The sequence below is a fragment of the Equus asinus genome, unplaced genomic scaffold, assembly GCF_041296235.1.
Source record: "Equus asinus isolate D_3611 breed Donkey unplaced genomic scaffold, EquAss-T2T_v2 contig_4, whole genome shotgun sequence".
Lineage (NCBI taxonomy): Eukaryota > Metazoa > Chordata > Mammalia > Perissodactyla > Equidae > Equus > Equus asinus.
The window spans coordinates 517,204-537,149 of NW_027225071.1; the positions used below are offsets into that span (position 1 = coordinate 517,204).

Below are 19,946 nucleotides of genomic sequence, written 5' to 3' on the forward strand. Positions count from 1 at the left end.
CTCACCTGCAGCCCCCTCATAGGAACCATCACCCCAGGTCACGAGGTCATCCCTGACAGAACACACATCCCACCCCACCTGCCGCCCCTTCACAGGAACCTCACCCCAGGTCACAAGGTCATCCCTGACAGAACACACATCCCACCCCACCTGCCGCCCCCTCATAGTAACCGTTACCCCAGGTCACGAGGTCATCCCTGACAGAACACTCATCCCACCCCACCTGCTGCCCCCTCACAGGAACCATCATCCCAGGTTACAAGGTCATCCCTGACAGAACACACATCCCACCCCATCTGCTGCCCCCTCACAGGAACCATCACCCCGGGTCACAAGGTCATCCCTGACAGAACACACATCCCACCCCATCTGCTGCCCCCTCACAGAATACATCACCGCAGGTCACAAGGTCATCCCTGACAGAACACACATCCCACCCCACCTGCCGCCCCTTCACAGGTACTGTCATCCCAGTCAGGCTCTGTAGGCTTTTCTGTCATCCCAACTAGAAGGTGCAGCTACCCTCCAGTGCCTGGCACAGAGCAGGCCCCCAGCAATATGCAGTGATGGAACGCACATCCCAAAGAGCTCCCCTGAAAGGAAAACACCTTTCGCTGTGTTCGGAAAGCTGCTACCTCAGAGAACTTGGCCACATGACTCTGTTTCCCTCTGTCCACAGTGAGTCTCTCCCAGCCTGGAACCTTCCATGTCTCTCACACTCATGGGGAAGCAAGCGTCTCCCACCAACTCACTCCCTGAGGCACAGCGCAACACTGGATGACCCAGTTCTGGTGCTGGACTTGCAGGATCGACTCAGGGAGAAGTAAATGCTAACATGTGTGCTCTTTCTGCGGCCCTGTCAAGACCCAGGTACCCGGACCAGCCCTTCTGAGGAAGGCAGCTGGAAATGCTGGGGAGAGCACTTGACAAACATCTTCCTGAGTGCCTCACGGACTGGCAAGAGAGGAAGGACTCTCAGGGCACGGACGCTGGGAAGGGGCACCCAGCGAGGCCAGGAGAGGCTGGACAGGCGCTGCCTTCAGGGAGTGCACTCAAGGGGGTGAAGTGACCGTCACCTCACAGTGTTGCAGAGCTCGGGGACAGGAGGCAACATCCAGCATCCTCGACGGAGGCTGCCCCCTGAGCGGGATCCTGGGGGCTGCCCCTGCAGCGAGAAGAATGAAGTGGAAATAAATCCCCACCAACCTCTGACCCCAGGAAGGAAAGGACAATCATAGGCCTGAAAGCTGGTGCTGCATCAAGGGGCTGCGGGCAGGGGTGGTGGCAAAGCTCCCGAGAGCTCACAGCAGACTCCCAGTCAAGTGTGCAAACCAAATGTACATCCTGTGCCTGGTCCCCAAACCCTCCAGCCGACGACGTCAGGCTGCCACAGATCAGCAGTGCCCGGAAGCAGCAAGATGTGCTGAGGTGAACCATCCTCAACTCGGGACTCAGAAAACGCCCCAAGTTCCAAGGAAAGTGAGGCGTTCATGATCAAAATGCACAAACACACATGAAAGGAAGGCACCATGAGGGAGAGCCGGCAAGCAGGGAGCAGCTGGGCTGGCGAAGACTCCGGACTCTGACGTTGTTGAGAATGAGAGCCGACACGCTTCATATATCAAGACAGGGAGAGGCTTGAAGATGCAAGAGTGAGGAGACTTAAGACAGCCCCAAATAAAACGTCCAGAAGAACAGGAAACACACTTGCTTTCTGGGTTGGAGAGCAGAGCAGCACAGCTGGGAGGGACTCGTGCCCCGGGAGGGAGGAGACGCAGGTGCTGAGCCTGCAGCTGCAGAGCTGGAGACACATCCTGAGACCCGAGGCCCAAGGAACCCCAAGCAGGAGTCCTTGGAGCGACCCACACTGCACACCAGACGACGAGACGGGACAACACCCAAGACAGCGGCAGATCCTCAGAACCTGCCACAAGGAGACGGAACGGAACAGAAAAGGGGACCGTCTCCAAAGGAGCGACCCAGGAGCCCTGCAGCCAGCTTCTCGACAGAAATGCAGGGGCCAGAGCTGGAGGAGAGCGGCTGCCCTTTCGCCCAAACGCCACCTCCCGGGAGGTGTCTGCCACACAAAACCAACATGGAGACAGTTTGAGACCAAAACGGAAGAAAAGCAAAAGCGAGCCGGCCACTGTCAGCAGACGCTGGTCCAGGATGTGCGGGGGACCGTGCGTCAGGCAGAAGCCAAGTGCTCCTGACGCAGGTCGGAGATGCAGGAAAGGGGCGTATGGGGGGCAAATCTCAACACGCTGACTGTGTGAATCATCATAAGGCGGCGATTTTATTTCTTTTTAAAAACCCTCCGAAGGCAACAACAGCAGTATAAAATGAATGGGGTCATGGAATGGAAGTGTCTGAGAGTTTTGTTTTTTTTTGTTGAAGAAGATTAGCCCTGAGCATCTGCCGATCCTCCTCTTTTTGCTGAGGAAGACTGGGCCTGAGCTAACATCCGTGCCCATCTTCCTCTACTTTATATGTGGGACGCCTACCACAGCATGGCTTGCCAAGTGGTGCCATGTCTGCACCTGGGATCCGAACTGGTGAACCCCGGGCCGCTGAAGCAGAACATGCTCACTTAACTGCTGCGCCACTGGGCCAGCCCCCATCTGAGTGTTTTGAGCTGGAAGGCAAAGGTATTAATTTTTCACCTGGAAAAATCCAGTAGTGGCCATTTCTAGGATGAGCAGTCAGCTAGGAGCAAGGGAATACTCCAAAGTAGGAGAGGAAAAGAGAAAGAGGAGGCAAGAAAGGACAGGACGAAAATAAACCAAGATGGACGAACAGTCATAACACGTGGAAACAGACAAACGGCACAGTTAAAAGATGAAGATCAGAAGGAAAAAGAGAATCGTGTCTATTCACAAGAGACACACATAAGACGTAAGGGTGCAGAGGGTGAACATCTTCTCAAAAGACGGAAAAGGGTAGAGGGGCCGTGGGGTGGCTGGACTGACGTGCACACAAGAGGTGGAGGTGTGGACAGTACTAGAGAGAGACAGGGACCGCGTCAGGGCAGGCGACCAGGGGAAACGACATGCCTCAGAGCTGGCCGATGCCGGCCCCAGGAGCCCCACACGGACACGGCAGACGCTGCAGGGAAAAGCAGAGGTCCAGCCCCCAGGGAGGCCGGGCCCAGCTCCCCGGAGCGATGACGGAGCTGACCGGACAACGAGAAACAAACAGCCTGCTGCAGACACGGGAGATTTACAAGTTTAATCTCCGGGACAGAAATAGATGCGGCCCCAGCACAGCTGCAGCTCTCACATTCTTTTCCAACACACAGGACGCCGTTGGGGGCTGGCCACCTCCTGGGCCGCAAAACAGGTCTCAGCAGGTCCTGCAGGGACCGTGGGGCGCATTCCCCGACCTCCAGGGGACGCGGCCAGATGACTGGAATGAACAAAAGTGGCAAAAACACACACGTGTGTGTGTGAAAGGAGAGTCCTAAAGTACGGCTCAGGCCTCTTAAAAAATGGCAACCAGCCGACCAAGGGGCATTCGGGTCCCCAAGCCTCTTGCCTGGGCTCCCACCCGCCCCGCCCCACGCAGGCCCCCTGCAGCCCCGATCAAGGGGCACGGCCTCACGGAGAGCTACTTCTGTAGAGGGCCCCAGCCGCCTGCTCCCTGACTCGACCCCACTCCTGGGACCTCAGACTCGCCCATGGGCCTCCCAGAACACACAGTGGGGCGGAGCGGTGCCCCCACGACCAAAATCCAAGCCCTGGGATAAAGCAAAGGCATCTCTTCTCCCGCAGAAGGGTGTGGGGGAGCCCAGCAGAAATCCGTCCAGCTGTGTCTCTGGGGTCACACCTCCCAACACCAGCCTCGGACGGTCAGGTCCCAGAGGGGTCAGACGGCACGTGCTGGGACATCAGATGGGTCCCTCCGACTCCAACGGGCCAGGACAGGGCACAGGTGGCAGAATGAGAGCAGGCCAGGCAGGGACGCTGGGCCGGAGCGGCCAAGCCCAGCAGCGTCCTGGGCGGCCCCGTCTGAGACCGGATGCAGCAGCAAGGCCGGGACGGGGCCCTGGACGGGGCCAGGGAGCTCAGGGGGACAGCCTGTGGATTCCAGGTGAGCCCAGGCCCCAAAGATGCTGCACCCAACAGGAGGCCCCTGTGGGCCGCGAGCTTTCTCCTCGGCTCCCGTGGACCCTCCACACCAGCTGGCAGGAGGTGCGCCAACTAAACGCGTGAACGACACTCCACGCTGACAGATGGGAGCCAGAGGTCAAAGTTTAACACAGGGGAGCCAAAGACAACAACGGGGGAGCCAGGCCCTGCACACGGGTTCGTGCGAAGGATCTCCCTCCAGCACAGGAGGGGCCGGGCTCACTGTGGAGGCTGCTGGGCCAGCCGCGTTCACAGGAGGGAGCAGAGCTGTGTTCCCAACACTGACACAGACGGGGGAGCCCGGCTGAGCGGGGTCCCCGGCCTGGACACTGACTGTCAGCCTGGCTCTGCACCTGCCCCACAGGACGGGCTCCCAAGGGGGCGTGTGTGCGGCTCTGGAGTGGCCTGTGAGGGGAACCTGCATCCACAGCCGAGTGGACAGAGGGGCCGCTTCCAGCTGCCAGGGTCCTGGGAATGTGGATCAAAGGGGGTATTCATGACCCTTCCTGCAGGGTACTGTGACCCCACCCAGACTAGGACCCCAGACTGTGGCCCACTTGCCATCTGGGACAGGCAGAGCTGGGAGGCCACGCTGTCACCCCAGGGAGGGGAGGTCAGCTCAGAGTCCAGGACTGTCCCCAGGGGGTGGCCACACTGGGGTCTGGAATGACGCTCAGCGGGGTCTGTGTGCCCTGAAGGACCCTGCAGGGAGGCTGGACAGCGTGTCCGGGCCCACAGCAAGGTGACAGAGTGGAGGAGCAGAGGCGCCCGTCAACTGTGCCTGAGCCTGTTTGTGGAGAGTGGGCGAGGGGACCCCCGGGGTACAGGACGCTCAGGACCCCTTCCAGCGGGGCGAACCGAGCATGTCCTGGGCCTGAGAGAGCCTGCAGTGACCACCGGGAGTTGGCGCTGCTCGGCGCCCAGAAGGCCCAAGAATCCCTGGGCAGGGTGGGCGGGTGGACATGGGAGGCGGGAGCAGGGATGGCTCCACTGTGGATGGCACAGCCGTGCCCCAGGGTCCTCTGCTCCGGGCCAGGGGGGCCCACTGAGCGGGTGGCGTGGCCGTCAGGCTGAAGCACCACCTCCCTCCCTCCACCCCCAGCCTCTCCCTCTACCCCCAGCCTCTCCCAAAGATGTTTGCTGACCCCCCCCAAGGCTGTGTCCCGAATCCGCCCTCCAACATCTTGGGGTGAAAGGAGCCAGGAGAACTCTCCTTCTGCTCCTCCCACAACCCCCATGAGAAAGACCCACTGGTCCACCGCCTGCAGCCCAGGGAGCACTCACGTTACGCAATGCACATCGTCACGGCTGAGAAGCAAGGTTGAGACATGTTTTCTGTGACAAGAAACAACTTCCCATGAAATGAATTCATAAAGTTTGATTCCCAAAAAGTGATTTTCATTTGATAAGCAGCAGCCCTAAAGCAATGCAGACTTTCCTGCATGGGCTCTGTGGGGAGCCGGGCCCCCAGGCACGACCATCCTGGGCGAGGCTGGAGGGATTTCCGGGTCTCCCACACAGCCCAGTGGACCATCAGGAGAAACCCTAACTGCCCCACATCTGTTTTCCTATCGTCAAAGCAGGACCCGCGTGGGGCAGATTCCACTCCTGGGTCTCCAAATGCAGGCACTTTCCTTAAAATCTAGGGACAGACTCACACCTTCCCCAGCTGCAGACAAAACTTCAGAAGTTGGAAGACACAAGACAGGAAAAATTCCCAAGCTGTGTAAAAGCTGAGATATGATCCCAGAAAAACTCCCATTAAAATATCAGCAGAAGGCAGGTCTTTTTTTCCCCCAGATGGCCCGGTCTGATTGGATGTCATTTTTTTTGGCCACAACAGGACGTTAAGTCCTGGCCTACAGAAAAAGTGCGGGTGTCTAACTGCAAGAGGTGAGGCGTTCAGGAGCAGGAGCCCCGGCCCCAAGCCCTGTGGCCCTGCCCCCAGCACCGGCCCAGAGCTGAGGCGAGGACAAGATATGCCACGGAGAGACCCCTCGAGTCACAGACAGACTCTGGGGATCACGGGCTGTCTGATGCTTCCAAACGACTGGGTCCCTCAAACTAACTCGTAACACGTCCAAGGTGTAGACACAGCAGGTCTTACTCCTCTGAGCACACACAACCATGGAGAGGGTGTCTACACGCCAACTACTCACTATCAGCACCGAGCCATCCACTTGCCCGGCCCATGTGTGCAGATCCCCACAGCCCAGTAAACACCATGTGGCCGAGAAGGCCAGGCGTCCCACAGGGCCGTGTCATCACGGAGATGGCCGTGACCATGGGCCAGGCTTCCCACCGGGACCACAGGGTCAGGTCCCCACCCGAGCCAGAACCTGTCCACGCGCCGGGGGCTTGCATCCTGGCCACACCGCGGCACCTGCCGCCAAAACTCCAGCAACGGGCGAGCTCTTAGGAGCTCTCCCAGCGACTTCACGCGGGACCCACGCTCCCTGCACGGGTGGGTGCGAGCAGCCCCCGCCCCCCCCACACCAGGGAGGGACTCGGGAGGGACCCGGGTGGGCCGGGGGGGTGACATGCGGCAGACCTGGACCTGCTGGAAGGCCTTGAGCCTCTTCTTGAAGCGGGAGGGCAGCACGAAGTCGCAGCCGCGGGCCAGTGAGGCCAGCTCCTGCCTCAGGCTGGGGTCCTGGCACAGCGACGGCTCGTGGAGCCGCATGTCGGCTCGCGTGGGCCGCCAGGGCCCGGGCCAGGCACCTCGCTCTGGCTCTTGCTCTCGGGGCTGGGCCTGGCTGGGGCCGCTGGGCTCGGGGCGGCAGCTGCGCCCGGCAGGACGGTTGGGGTGGCTGGGCTCAGCGCACTCCGTGCGTCGCTGGCCAGGCGCTGTGGGGGCCGGCCCAGGCGGCGCGCGTTCCACAGGCTGAGGAGGGCACATGGCTGGAGGAGGGGTGGCAGGCCACCCCTCCCGCGGGCGGGCGGGCCGGCGGCTGTGCAGGCGGGAGGGGACAGCTGGCGCGCCCTGACCGAGCAGCTCTCTGCGCGACTGCTGAGGGTGCGGGAGGCCTTGCAGGGGGCGGTGTCTGCAGGGACCCCGGCTGTGGCTCAGTGTGGACGCACAGGGCACAAACAGGTCAGCAAGGACAGCCGATCTGGGGCAGATCTGGGGCCGCCTGCCAGCGCTCGCACAGCGGGGAGGTGGCGCTCTCCCCAGAAGCAAAGCCTGCCCGCCCGCCCACGACTAAAGGGGACCTGCCACAGGCTCCTCGCGGAGGAGCGGGTTCTACGCTGAGGCCCCAGCCTGGGACCCAGATGCAGCCAAGCAGCTGTTCCCTCCCTGAAAACGCACTGGGAACAAAGGGGTCTGCCCGCCCCAGCTTCCCCTGCTCCTTAGAGGCTGAGAAAACATACTGAAGCTGCAGAGGACACCGGAAAGTTTTCTCTTCAAAAATCGGGTGAGGGGGTGAGTATTCTGGCTTCTGTAGTCTTGGTGCCGGTTCCACACGACAAAACGTAGAATGTCAGGACAGGGCAGAAAGTACCACAACATACAAGGTAACAATATGGAACGACAGTGTGGAACGTCACGACAAAGTACCAAGTAACCAGAACGTCCAAAATAACGACAGTGCACAAAGTACCAACAGGGCAGAACGTAACCACAACGCAGGATGTAGCGCTAACGCACACCATAAGGTAGGAGCCAGTCACATAAACGTCAACAGGGCAGCAGACAGCAGGTGCACTGAGGATGCGGCCAGCGGACACACGGACACCCGGCACCTCCGCCCGCTCCCGCAGGAAGGACCAAGGCTGCAGTGGGGGCCGAGTCGCCTGGGCCCACGCAACTCAACAACAAAACATCAAACAACCCAATCAAAAAATGGGCTGGAGACATGAACAGACATTTCTCCAAAGAAGATATACTGATGGCCAATAGGCACAGGAACAGATGCTTATCATCGCTGATCATCAGGGAAATGCAAATCAAAACTACACTAACATATCACCTTACACCCGTTAGAATGACAAAAATATCTAAAACTAATACTAACAAATGTTGGAGAGGTTGTGGAGAAAAAGGAACCCTCATACACTGCTGGTGGGAAGGCAAACTGGTGCAGCCACTATGGAAAACAGTATGGAGATTCCTCAAAAAATTAAAAATAGAACTACCATACAATCCAGCCATCCCACTACTGGGTATTTATCCAAAGAGCTTGAAGTCAGCAATCCCAAAAGTCCTATGCACCCCAATGTTTATTGCAGCACTATTTACAATAGCCAAGATGTGGAAGCAACCTAAGTGCCCAGCAACAGATGAATGGATAAAGAAGATGTGGTACATATATACAATGGAATACTACTCAGCTGTAAAACAGAACAAAATCATTCCATTTGCAATAACATGGATGGACCTTGAGGGAATTATGTTAAGTGAAATAAGCCAGCAAGAGAAGGATAATCTGTGTATGACCCCACTCATATGAGGAATTTAAAATTATGGACTAAGAACAGTTTAGCGGATACCAGGGGAAAGGTGGGGTGGGGGGTGGGCACAAAGGGTGAAGTGGTGCACCTACAACACGACTGACAAACATTAATGTACAACTGAAATTTCACAAGATTGTAACCTATCATTAACTCCATAAAAAAGTGTTAAATGTATATCTTTTTTTACTTATCAAATACTTAAGGGAAAAAAAGACTACCCATTGTAGGACAACTTACTCTGAAGTAGACACTCTCACATATGGACAGTGGTAATAAAAGGATTTAGAAAACAACTTGGCAATAAGCCTTTGATCTCTTGAGTAATTCTGCTTCTTTTTATCTATACAAAGAAAATAATTCTTAATAAATAACTTTACTCACAAAAGATACTGATCTATGAGTTATTTACAACAGCGAAAACACTGTAAATAATTAAAATGTATAATAATGGCTAAATAAACAGGTATGCATAAAAGTCATACAATATCATACCATCCATTAAAAATAATTCAAAAAAGTTCAATTATAATATGGAAAATAGTTCACACTACAATGCTAACCAAAAATAGCAGGCTATAAGTTGTAGACAAAATATGATCACAACTATGTTTAAAAGCACATGAGGTAAGCCCTGTGGGATAGTGGTTAAGTTCACGTGCTCCACTTTAGCGGCCCGGGGTTCATGGGTTCAGATCCCAGTCTCAGACCTACACACCACTTATCAAGCCATGCTGTGGCGGTGTTCCACATACAAAATAGAGGAAGACTGGCACAGACGTTAGCTCAGCAACAATCTTCCTCAAGCAAAAAGAAGATAAGCAACAGATGTTAACTCAGGGCCAATCTTCCTCAACAAAAAAAAATACAATAGGGGGCCAGCCTGGTGGCATAGTGTCGTTAAGTTGGCAGCAGCCTGGGGTTCACAGGTTCAGATCCTGAGCACAGACCTAGCACCACTGTCAAACCACGCTGTGGCGGCATCTCACATAAAATAGACGAAGATTGACACAGATGTTAGCTCAGCAACAATCTTCCTCAAGCAAAAAGAGGAAGATTGGCAACAGATGTTAGCTAGGGCCAATCTTGCTCACACACACCAAAAAAAAAAAGGAAATAAAATAAAATAAAATAAAACTATTACAGTAAAATACTGTCAGAAATATTAATAGTAGGTGTTATCTAGATGATAATATTATAGGTGATCTTTTTCTACCTTTTCATATTATAAATTTATCGCTTTTATGCTGTAAAAGTTGTTTTCTTTTTTAATTCATGTAATTTTCTTTTATAGTTCATAAATGAAGATTGGAGATGTATGAGGTAAACTAAACTTAAAAGTTGAAAACTTAATTTTCCTAAGATTTTGCAAGGTAATCCACTCCCATTCAAGAAATTACTCATATGTGCATGTGTTTTTAGTTTTAAAATTATTGTATCTATTTACAATGCATTATAAAATATACAGCTCATTTATTTGTTAGTATCCATAATAACTTCAGTTATAAATCAAACAGTATTTGATAGTTAGCTTTTCACACCTCCTTTATTTACAAGTTTACTCCTTGCTTTAGTGTTAGAAATCTTATGTCCTTATTCAAGTAAAATTATAAGAAATTCTATCAAAATCTTCCAAGTATTAATTACATAAGCATATAAAATAAAGTCTAATTGTCTATAAACTTTTTATGCCTTGATTTTAGTCGCAAATGTGATACAGGCCCATACAGGTTTCCACTACGCTGCTGAATACTTAACCACTGCTTCCGGTTGTTAGGGTAAATGGTGGAATTTTTCTCAGTGGGTCCACGTGTCTTGGGTTTCCTTACAAAAACTTACCAAATTTTAACATGTGCATTTTATGCACACTGACCTGATTTAAACCTCATGAGAACTTTATTACAGGAACCTGAGGCTCAGAAAGGCACTTATTTGCTGAATGCAATAAGGGAGTTAAATAATTTGCACTTACAGCTACTAAGTGGAAAATTAGGAATTCTATCTCCAACCAAAGCCTACGCTATACTGCACCCCTTAGGGGAACTCCAGGCACAGTGACAAATATAATTTAATGAATAGAAAAAGTAGTTACCCTAAAAGATAATCCTCAAAAAACTCAAAATCTGAAGTACAGTTTCTACTGAATGTGTATCGCTTTTGCACCATTGTAAAGTCAAAAAATCGTTAAGTTGAACCACCATTAAGTTGGGAACCGTCTGTACTTAAAAGGACTATGGACAAACTAAGACGTCCATGAAAGTGCTTTCAGTTACTAGAGCATACTTTTCCAAAGTTTTTCATCTTTGTTCATTGCTATCTTTATTGTTTTATATACGCTCATTGATTTAATTTACTTTTTTAATAAGACACTTTATGGACACATGAAATTACCCGAGTTCTCTGGCTTTACTGCTCATGCTTAAGCCACTGTGCTTACCACACTATTTTCACTTGGACATAGCAGCAACTAAAGATAAGTCACTAACAATAAGAAAAGTAAATCATTTTAAAATCAATTCCTAAAACTTCCAACTAAAACTGGAACCGATCCTCACAAAGACCAAGACTTGACAGGCGTTACAAAAGTATTTCAAGCAAAGGACAGTACGAAAACTAAAGCCACAGAGAGCTATGGCATTTCACATAGGACCATTTAAAAAAAAAACAAAAAACACTAACCAGTCAGCTACAGCCCATAAGGAGCTTATAAGTCCTCACTCCTATGCTCACAACAAGAAAAAAGATAAAGGAAACTGTAAATCAATAACATCTTAGAAAACTGAGGTCACAGGGCAAATCACCACTGAAAACACTGGAGACAGGCAGATACAGAGAATCACAGCTTATCTGGAGTGGGAACACTTCAACAGTAACTGACAAACTGTAGGAGACCAAGTATGGATCAGCCTGAGAGTTAAAATATCTTGGGGTCCCAGTTTTGGGGGGGGGCCCACACTTTCCTGGGTTTTACGTCCAGGAACCCTAGGAGGTTTTCAGGTTTTCACAATGAAGATCTGAGGAAAATCCTCTTCTGCTTTGAGCAGGAGAAGGGGAAAGTAACCATACTGAAATATGCCCAGAACATTCTCTTCTTAACAAAGTCACACCCTGAAGATAAAGTACTTTAGCAGAGCATCATCTACCTGGAGGAAGAGCAATTAGGCAACCTCAGCCTCCACCAGCCTTCTTGTCTCACCGAAGCTGGGGGAGGGAGGGAGGGCTAAAAGACACTTTTGAAGGTCACAGTCCAGGGACTCAGGACCACTAGAAAAAAATGAGATTTAATCGTAAGATTACAGAACACTTTCCCTCCCCAACTGCTTATCACCCCATCAACAGGGATCCACCATAACAACAGTGAATTACAAGTGAGAATACAGCAAGATAACAGACTCTGTTTAAGAAGGAGTTTTTACTTAGGGAAATCCAAAGAAAACAGGAAGAAAAAAATTAAAACAAGGAAACTAGAAGAAAATGAAGCCTCTGTCACCTACGGGTACAGCAAATATTAAACACAACCCAGTTCCTAGTGAGATTAACATAAAAGCTCACACTAAAAGCCTGATTACCTCAGTTCCTATCACCAGAAATATCATATTTGGCTTTCAAAAAAAATTGCAAGTCATGCTAAAAGGCAAGAAAAAACACAATCTTAAGAGACAAAGACTGCATTAGAACCAGACTCAGATAAGACACAGGTTTTTGGAATTATAAGACAGGGGAATTAAAAATAACTGTGACTAGTATGATGAGGTCTCCAATAAAAAAAAGCAGGTAACGTGCAAGAATAGATGGGTAATATAAGCAGAGAGATGGAAACTCTATTAAATAAAACAAAAGGAAATGCTATAAATCTAAAACACTGTAAAAGAAATAAAGATGCTTTTGATGGGCTCATCAATAGACTGGACACAGGCAAGGAAAGAATCAATGAGCTCGAAGAGGAAAGAACCAGTCAGGTTGATGATACGTCAACAGAAATTTTCCAAACTGAAATGCAAAAGAGAAAAGAGAGAAAAAAAAGAAAACAGAAAAACTAGTAACTATAGGACAATTACAAAAGTTGTAACATACACATAATGGAATAAGAAAGAGAGAGAAAAGAGCAGAAGAAATGTTTGAAATAATGGTGGGTGGAAAATCTTCCAGAATTAATGATAGATACCACAGACGCAGGAAGCACAGAGAATATCAAGCAAGATAAATACCAAATATCTACACCGAGCTATATCATATGCAAACAGGCAAAAAAACAAAGACAGAGAAGAATTTTAAGAAGGCAGAAGAAAGACACCTTATCTAAAGAGAAACAAGGATAAGCATTCCATCTGACATGTGGTCAGAAACCATGCAAGCAGGAGGAGCACGGAATAAAATATTTAAAGTGTTTAAAGGAAATAAAAAAACCACCAAGCAGGAACAATGTATCCAGCAAAATGATCCTTTGAAAGCGAAAGAAAAATAAAGGCTTTCTCAAACAAATGAAAACTTAAAGAATCTGTTGCCAGGAGACTTGCCTTGCAAGAAATGTTAAAAGAAGTTTTTCAAAGAGAAAGAAAATTATATAGGTCAGAAACACACATCTGATAAAGAAAGGAAGAGCATTAGAGAAGGAATAAATGAAGGGAAAATAACATCTTTTATGTTTCTTATTCTTAACTTACCTAATAGCAAAAATGTATCGGGTGAGTGTGATCCCCTTACAGATAAGAGGAAGAATTGGGAACGCTCTATTATCAGGTACCTACACTATTTGTGAATGGTATGGTTTTATTTGAAAGTAGACTCAGACTAGTTATAAATGTATATTGCAAACTGTAAGACAACCAATAAAAATTGTTTTAAAGAAGTATAATTTATAAGTTAAAAGAGGAAAGAAAATGAAATCATATAAAATGTTTAAAACCAAAGGCAAAATGGGGAAGATAAAAAGAAAAAAGAAAACAAAGAACAAGTGCAATGAATAAACAACAGCTACAAACATGGCAGATATTAATCCAAATATATAAAAATTAACTTTAAATGTAAATGATCTAAATACATCAACTAAGAGTCAGAATGTGTCAGAGTGTCAGTGTGGATACAATCAGGTGTCAGAATGAATTAAAAAACAAGACTCAATTATATGTTGTCTACAAGAAACCCACTTGAAACATAACAATATTGGGGCTGGCCAGCAGTTAAGTTCGCATGTTCCGTTTTGGTGGCCCAGGGTTCGCCAGTTTGGATCCCAGGTGCAGACACGGCACCGCTTGGCAAGCCATGCTGTGGTAGGCGTCCCACATATAAAGTAGAGGAAGATGGGCATGGATGTTAGCTCAGGGCCAGTCTTCCTCAGCAAAAAGAGGAGGATTGGCAGCAGTTACCTCAGAGCTAATCTTCCTCAATAAATAAATAAATGAATAAATAAGTAAATAAAAATAAACATAACCATAGTGATTTTAAGTAAAGGGATGATGGGGGAAATGGGGACTTGTTGTTTAATGGGTATAAAGTTTCAGTTTTGCAAGAAGAGAAAGTCCTGAAGATTGGTTGCACAACAATGTAAATGTACTTAACACTATTGAAATGTACATTTAAAGGTTAAAATGGGGGCCAGCCCAGGTGGCCCAGTGGTTAAGTTTGGCACGCTCCACTTCGGCAGCCTGGGTTCAGTTACCAGGCACAGACCTCTGTCAGTGGTCACGCTGTGGTGGTGGCGCACATACAAAAAGAGGAAGATTGGCAACAGATGTTGCCAGGGTGAATCTACCTCAACAACAACAACAACAACAAAAGGTTAAAATGGTAAATATTATGTTATGTATGGGTAGTTCACCACAATATTTTTTTAAAAAGTAAAGGGATGTATATTCAAGTCCTTTGCCATTTTTTAATTGAGTTGTTTGTCTTTTTGTCACTGAGTTGTAAGAGTTTTTTATATATTCTAGATAGTAAACCCTTATCAGATATATGATTTGCAAATATTTTTTCCCATTCTGTAGATTATCTTTACACTCTCTTAACAGTGCCCTTTGATGTGAAAAAAGGTTTTAATTTTAAGGAAATCCAAACTATTTTTTCTTTTGTTGTTTGTGTTTTGTGCATCTTATTTAAGACACCACTGGCAAATCCAAGGTCATGAAGATTAGCCCCTATGATTTCTCCTGAGAGTTTTATAGTTTTAGGTCTTTAATTTAGGTATTTGATCCATTGTGAGTTGTGGTATAAAGTATAAGGTAAGGATCCAATCTTCATTCTTTTGCATGTGGATATCCAGTTGACCCAGCACCATTCACTGAAGAGACTATCAAGAAAGGTATACAGTTTTTGTCAGGGATGATAAAAGAGCTCTGAGTATAGATGGTGGTGATTGTTACATACTGTGAATGCATTTAATGTCACTGAATTGCACATTTACAAATGGCTAAAATTATAAATATTGTGTTAGATATATTTTACCACAATAAAAATAAATGTGAGATACTACTTCACATCCACTAGAATGGGTATAATAAAAAAAGATGGACAATAGGATGTGTTGGTAAGGATGTGGAAAAATTGGAACCATGATACAATGCTGATATGAATGTCAAATAGTATCGTCACTTTGAAAAACAGTTCTGAAAGTTCCTCAAAAAGATAAACAGAGTTACCACATGACCCAACAATTCCACTCCTAAGTATATACCAAAGAGAAGAGAAAATATATGCCCAGACAAAAATTTATACACACTCATAATTCGATTCATAATAACCAAAAAGTAGAAACAAACCAAATATCTGTCAAATGATGAATGGGATATTATTCAACAATAAAAAGAAATGAAGTTTTAAGTCATGCTACAACGTGGATGTACCTTGAAAACATTATGTTAAAATCAATGTAGCTGGTCACAAAAGACCACATGTTGTATGATTCCTTTTATATAAAATATTCAGAATACACAAATACATAGAGATAGAAAGTAAAAGAGTGGTTGTTAGGATCCAGGGTAGAAGTTGTGAGGGGCAATGAGGCATGCCCACTAATTGGTATGGGGATTCTTGTTGGAGTGATAAATATTGTGGTGACTATACTAAAACCACTGAAATGTACTCTTTAAATGGGTAAACTGTGTGGAATGTGATTTATTTTAATAAAGCTGTTATTTTAAAAAAATGACGCACATTAACTGAATTGCTGATAGATCTTTTGACAGTAATTGCACTGGAATTTTGTCCTTTAATACAATTTCTAGCCCAAAGAAGAACGAGGGAGGAAAAACCTAACTCAAACTAAAAGATTTAACATGATCTGAAAATATTATTTGAATCCTGAGCTTTAAAAGGAATAAATAGGAAGTAATCAATCTGTAATTGCTTGAATTTTTTGCTTCAGCAGAGATTATAAAATTATGGAATGGAAATAGAAATTAAAATAATCTGTTATAAATATACATATTTTTTAACTTATCTGTCAAGACAATTATTTTGTTGCCTTTTGAGGCCAAGCAGTAGTGAACATTGATTGACTATATTAAAAATGAGCAGAAGCAGCACAAGTTCCTTCCACCAAGGATCTCACCCTAGGATATCAACTCTTTAATGAAGCTCTGCTTTCTGAAAAATTCCACATTCAGTATTAAGAAAAAAACCAAGTGTCCACACTTTATGTTCATCAAGGGCACAAGGTTTTTACAATGTGATTTTACAATTTCTGTTCTCTATAATAAGATTTTTTGGCCTTCAACTCTACTTGAATCTTATTATTGTATTACTTTCTATTTAACATTAATTGCTTAATATTAATTTTGTACTGGGACACAGAAAGGACCAAAGTACCAGACAGTCTGGCAGGAAGCTTGTGCCACAAATAAGGGAAGTCAAATGGTATCTTCCCTTTTTAATTCTTCAGAGATCTCTCTAGAGATCCTCTAAAAGACCTAGACTTTTTAAACCCACGTGCTTCTCTTGACCCTTGAGAAATATTAACATCTTAAACTTCAAAAATTTCTGGGAATATAACAAACTTTTGTTCCTTTTCAAAAAGAAAAAAAAGGAGGGGAAGAGAAAATACTGAAACAAGAAATAAACAAGACTGGTGTCTATTCTACATCATCTCAAAAAACCATTCAGGCCTCCCAGCCATCTAAGGATATAAAAATTAAGTATATGAGACAACAGGTCACACCAGCATGGGTAACACAGAATAGTCATCTTAGAAGATTAATTTTATTTTTCTAAAGACAGCGTCCAAAGTTTACCACAACCAACATGGCATTACTGAAACCTAAGACCTTCTCTTTGAGTCCTCACACAAGATACATTAAAAGGTAGTCCTTCATAAATAAGTATCCTGCATACAAAGAGCCACGGAAAATCTCTTGAATACCACTGAAGATTTCTCTAAAAACAAAAAGGAGGCGATCCTTTTTTTCACAAAACCTTGGATCTAACTCATTTGAGTAAAAACTCAGAATAGCGGTTCTACATTTTGTAGAAGCCATCTTAAGACTTTGCAGAAGTAAACGGAAGAATTCATAAGGAGTTGATCAGAAGCAAACTAATTCTGTACGCCGTGCCTAACCATTAAAGTTACATGAAGATTAGCATAAAGAGAGGACTCAACTAAGAAGAAACAAGAGAAAATCAGTAAGTTCTGCAATTCTGATAGATGAGGAGTAGAATACAACCCAACAAACCTGTCCAACATCAGCTCTAATCCTCCTACCTCAAGACAACTAGAGTTCCTAGTCTGTGTGTACTCATTCTGATAGTTGAGCATCTTGCCCTGTACGTAAAACCTAATTCTCGTCTTACCACCCAAAACTACAACTCATTCCTTGTCACTCTGGTTAAACTTCCTCATTCATTTCTTTTCAGCTGATGGCACCGATCTCAGAAAACTAAAATTAATACCACTCCCAGAATGCAAATAGCCTATCTTCTTTAACTATTAAATGGTTTTCTTATAATTCCATTATGATTAATAAAAGAGATTCAGAAATGGCCAAAGATCCTGAGTTTCGAATTTTCCAGTCTGGTTTAACACATGAAAAAGTCATATGGGTCTGTTTTAGCAGGCTGATGCCTCAGGGGAAAGATGAGTCATAATCTAGGAGTAACAATATAATAAGGAAACAAGACTAATAGATATAACTTTCTAATGGTTGATGCTTTTTTGAAAATCCTTTAAAGTAACCGTGTAGCATTAAAATTACAAAGCAAAGGCAATTCAGGTCACCTTCACAAATATCTGTTGCCTGGAAAACTTCCATTTAAACTCTTCCCGAATTGATAAGGGTTTTAACCCCAGTTAACCAGTCAGATTTCACGTCTTATTCATGAGGAGTTAGATTCACTTAGTCATTTTACAATATTTACCAAATGCTGAATCTATTCTGGACACTTGGTATTGGAATAAAAAATATATTAAGACCTCACCTCAAGGAACTCACAATCTAATAGTGAAAAAAGGCTGTTAAGTAGCCCAGGAGTAATCTAGGGAAGAAAGGGGGGTCCGTCCCTATAACTATGAATTACCTAATGCTTTTTAAATCTTTGACTACACCTAATTTTTATACAGCTTCCTTTAGGGTTAAAACTCTTTACCTTATTTCCAACAACTGCTAACCTCCATTTTAAGAACCAAAATTTGCTAGAGGGTCAGGAATTTCCTGAAAGAATACCTTGGAAAAGCAAACACTGAACCACAAATGTTTCCTGTATTAAAAGAGAAAGGTGTAATGGTTTAACATAAAGTCAAGGGAAAACGTAGATCACTTGAAGGTGGTAAATATTTGCAAAGCTTAGATTTACCATTCCATTCAAGGCAAATCTACCCAAATTCAATACATTCTATTCACTTTAACACAAAAAGTAAACAAGTATTACTGCCTTTATTTTCTACAAAAGCATACCTTTAGGAGGTTTTTAACAGGATGAACTTTATTTTAGCTCAAAGGGAATGAATTTAGATTTAAGTAAGTTAAAAGACAAACTACCCTCAAATGAAGCAGAAATACAATTTTACTTCTACTCATTGTAACAAAATCTATTTTCCTCTAGAACTTGATTCAGAGTGAATTTATATCCCTATATATTGTCATACAAAGAGTACTTAAACCCAGTTTAAATAAAAGCCTTATTTCTCTTTTGGTAAAGAAGAAAGTGGAGAAAACCAAAATCTAGATTTCCTGAGAGAAAACAAAAGTCACGTTCCTATTCTATAGCTAAATATTTAGTGTCATAACTAAGCCCATCCACAAGCTACTATGGTAACCATTTAATTTGTGGACTACTACTCAATTTTGAGAGAGTGCTAAAAAGCAAATCTCTCCAGATAAAAACAAAGCTTATTTCCCTAATCAATAAAAACTGAATCAGATAAAATCTGCAACACAAGTGGCTATCTAAACAGAGTTTTGAAAAATATTAATTAAGCTCTGAAATAATATTAAGTTTTTTACACAAGCAATAAAACCATCATGCCAGAGGCAAAAGATATATAAACACATTAGATCATCTTCGAAAAAACAGTGTTTAGCTCATCTTTAGAATGTAGTGAACTCGATACTCCAGGTGATAGACACCTGAGAAGGAAGGTATGAAAAATCAGAATCAACTTATATGGTAACTTCCATACTTTGGGATATGTACATCACAGCTATTCATAGCTCTTTTCATAGAATTCATACCTAATCAATTCTCTCTCCAACTGTTAAGTAAATCCACTCCAAAAAATAGAAAAGGAGCAAAAAAGGAAAGTCAAGGGGCTGGCCCCGTGGCCTAATGGTTAAGTTCACGGGCTCTGCTTTGGTGGCCCAGGGTTTTACTGGTTCGAATCTTGGGCACAGACATGGCACACTGCTCATCAAGCCATGCTGAGGCGGCATCCCACATGCCACGACTAGAAGGACCCACGAGTAAAAATACACAACTATGTACCAGGGAGCTTTGGGGAGAAAAAGGAAAAATAAAATCTTAAGAAAAAGAAAAGGGGGGGGCGGCCCATTGGCACAGCAGTTGAGTGTGCACATTCTGCTTCAGAGGCCTGGGGTTCACCGATTCGGATCCCAGGTGTAGACATGCATGGCACTGTTTGGCAAGACATGCTGTGGTAGACATCCCACATACAAAGTAGAGGAAGATGGGCACGGATGTTAGCTCAGGGCTAATCTTCCTCAAAAAAAAGAAAAGAAAGCTAGTCAATTTTGTTAAGAGCTTACACTATGCTAAACATCTTATAAAGATTTTCATTTAGGTGTTATTGTTTCCATTGCACAGATGAAAAACCAACTTTCCAAAGTCACCCAAAGTTACAAAGCAAGAGAATTGGATTTGAACCCAAATCTATCGCTATATCATGTAATTCCAAATGAAAGCAAGTTGAGAGTAGAGCTCAAA

The 19,946-nt window shown here is 45.4% G+C and overlaps 1 protein-coding gene across 10 annotated transcripts in view; it reads right to left on the minus strand.

Annotated features, from left to right (window-relative positions):
- LOC139039730 (serine/threonine-protein phosphatase 2A regulatory subunit B'' subunit beta-like) overlaps window positions 1–19,946 on the minus strand; it is a 144,504-nt gene that overhangs the window by 47,926 nt on the left and 76,632 nt on the right. For 3 of the 10 annotated variants that reach the window (XM_070503623.1, XM_070503625.1, XM_070503624.1), the window contains exon 1: window positions 6,679–10,281. The exons of 4 other annotated variants lie outside the window; for them this stretch is intronic. In XM_070503623.1, coding sequence (XP_070359724.1) covers window positions 6,679–7,026 — 348 coding nt within the window. In that variant the 5' untranslated portion in view covers window positions 7,027–10,281. Of the gene's footprint in view, window positions 1–6,678; window positions 10,875–19,946 lie in introns of those variants that run through there. 3 more of the 10 variants (XM_070503622.1, XM_070503621.1, XM_070503620.1) reach the window with 3 other exon arrangements.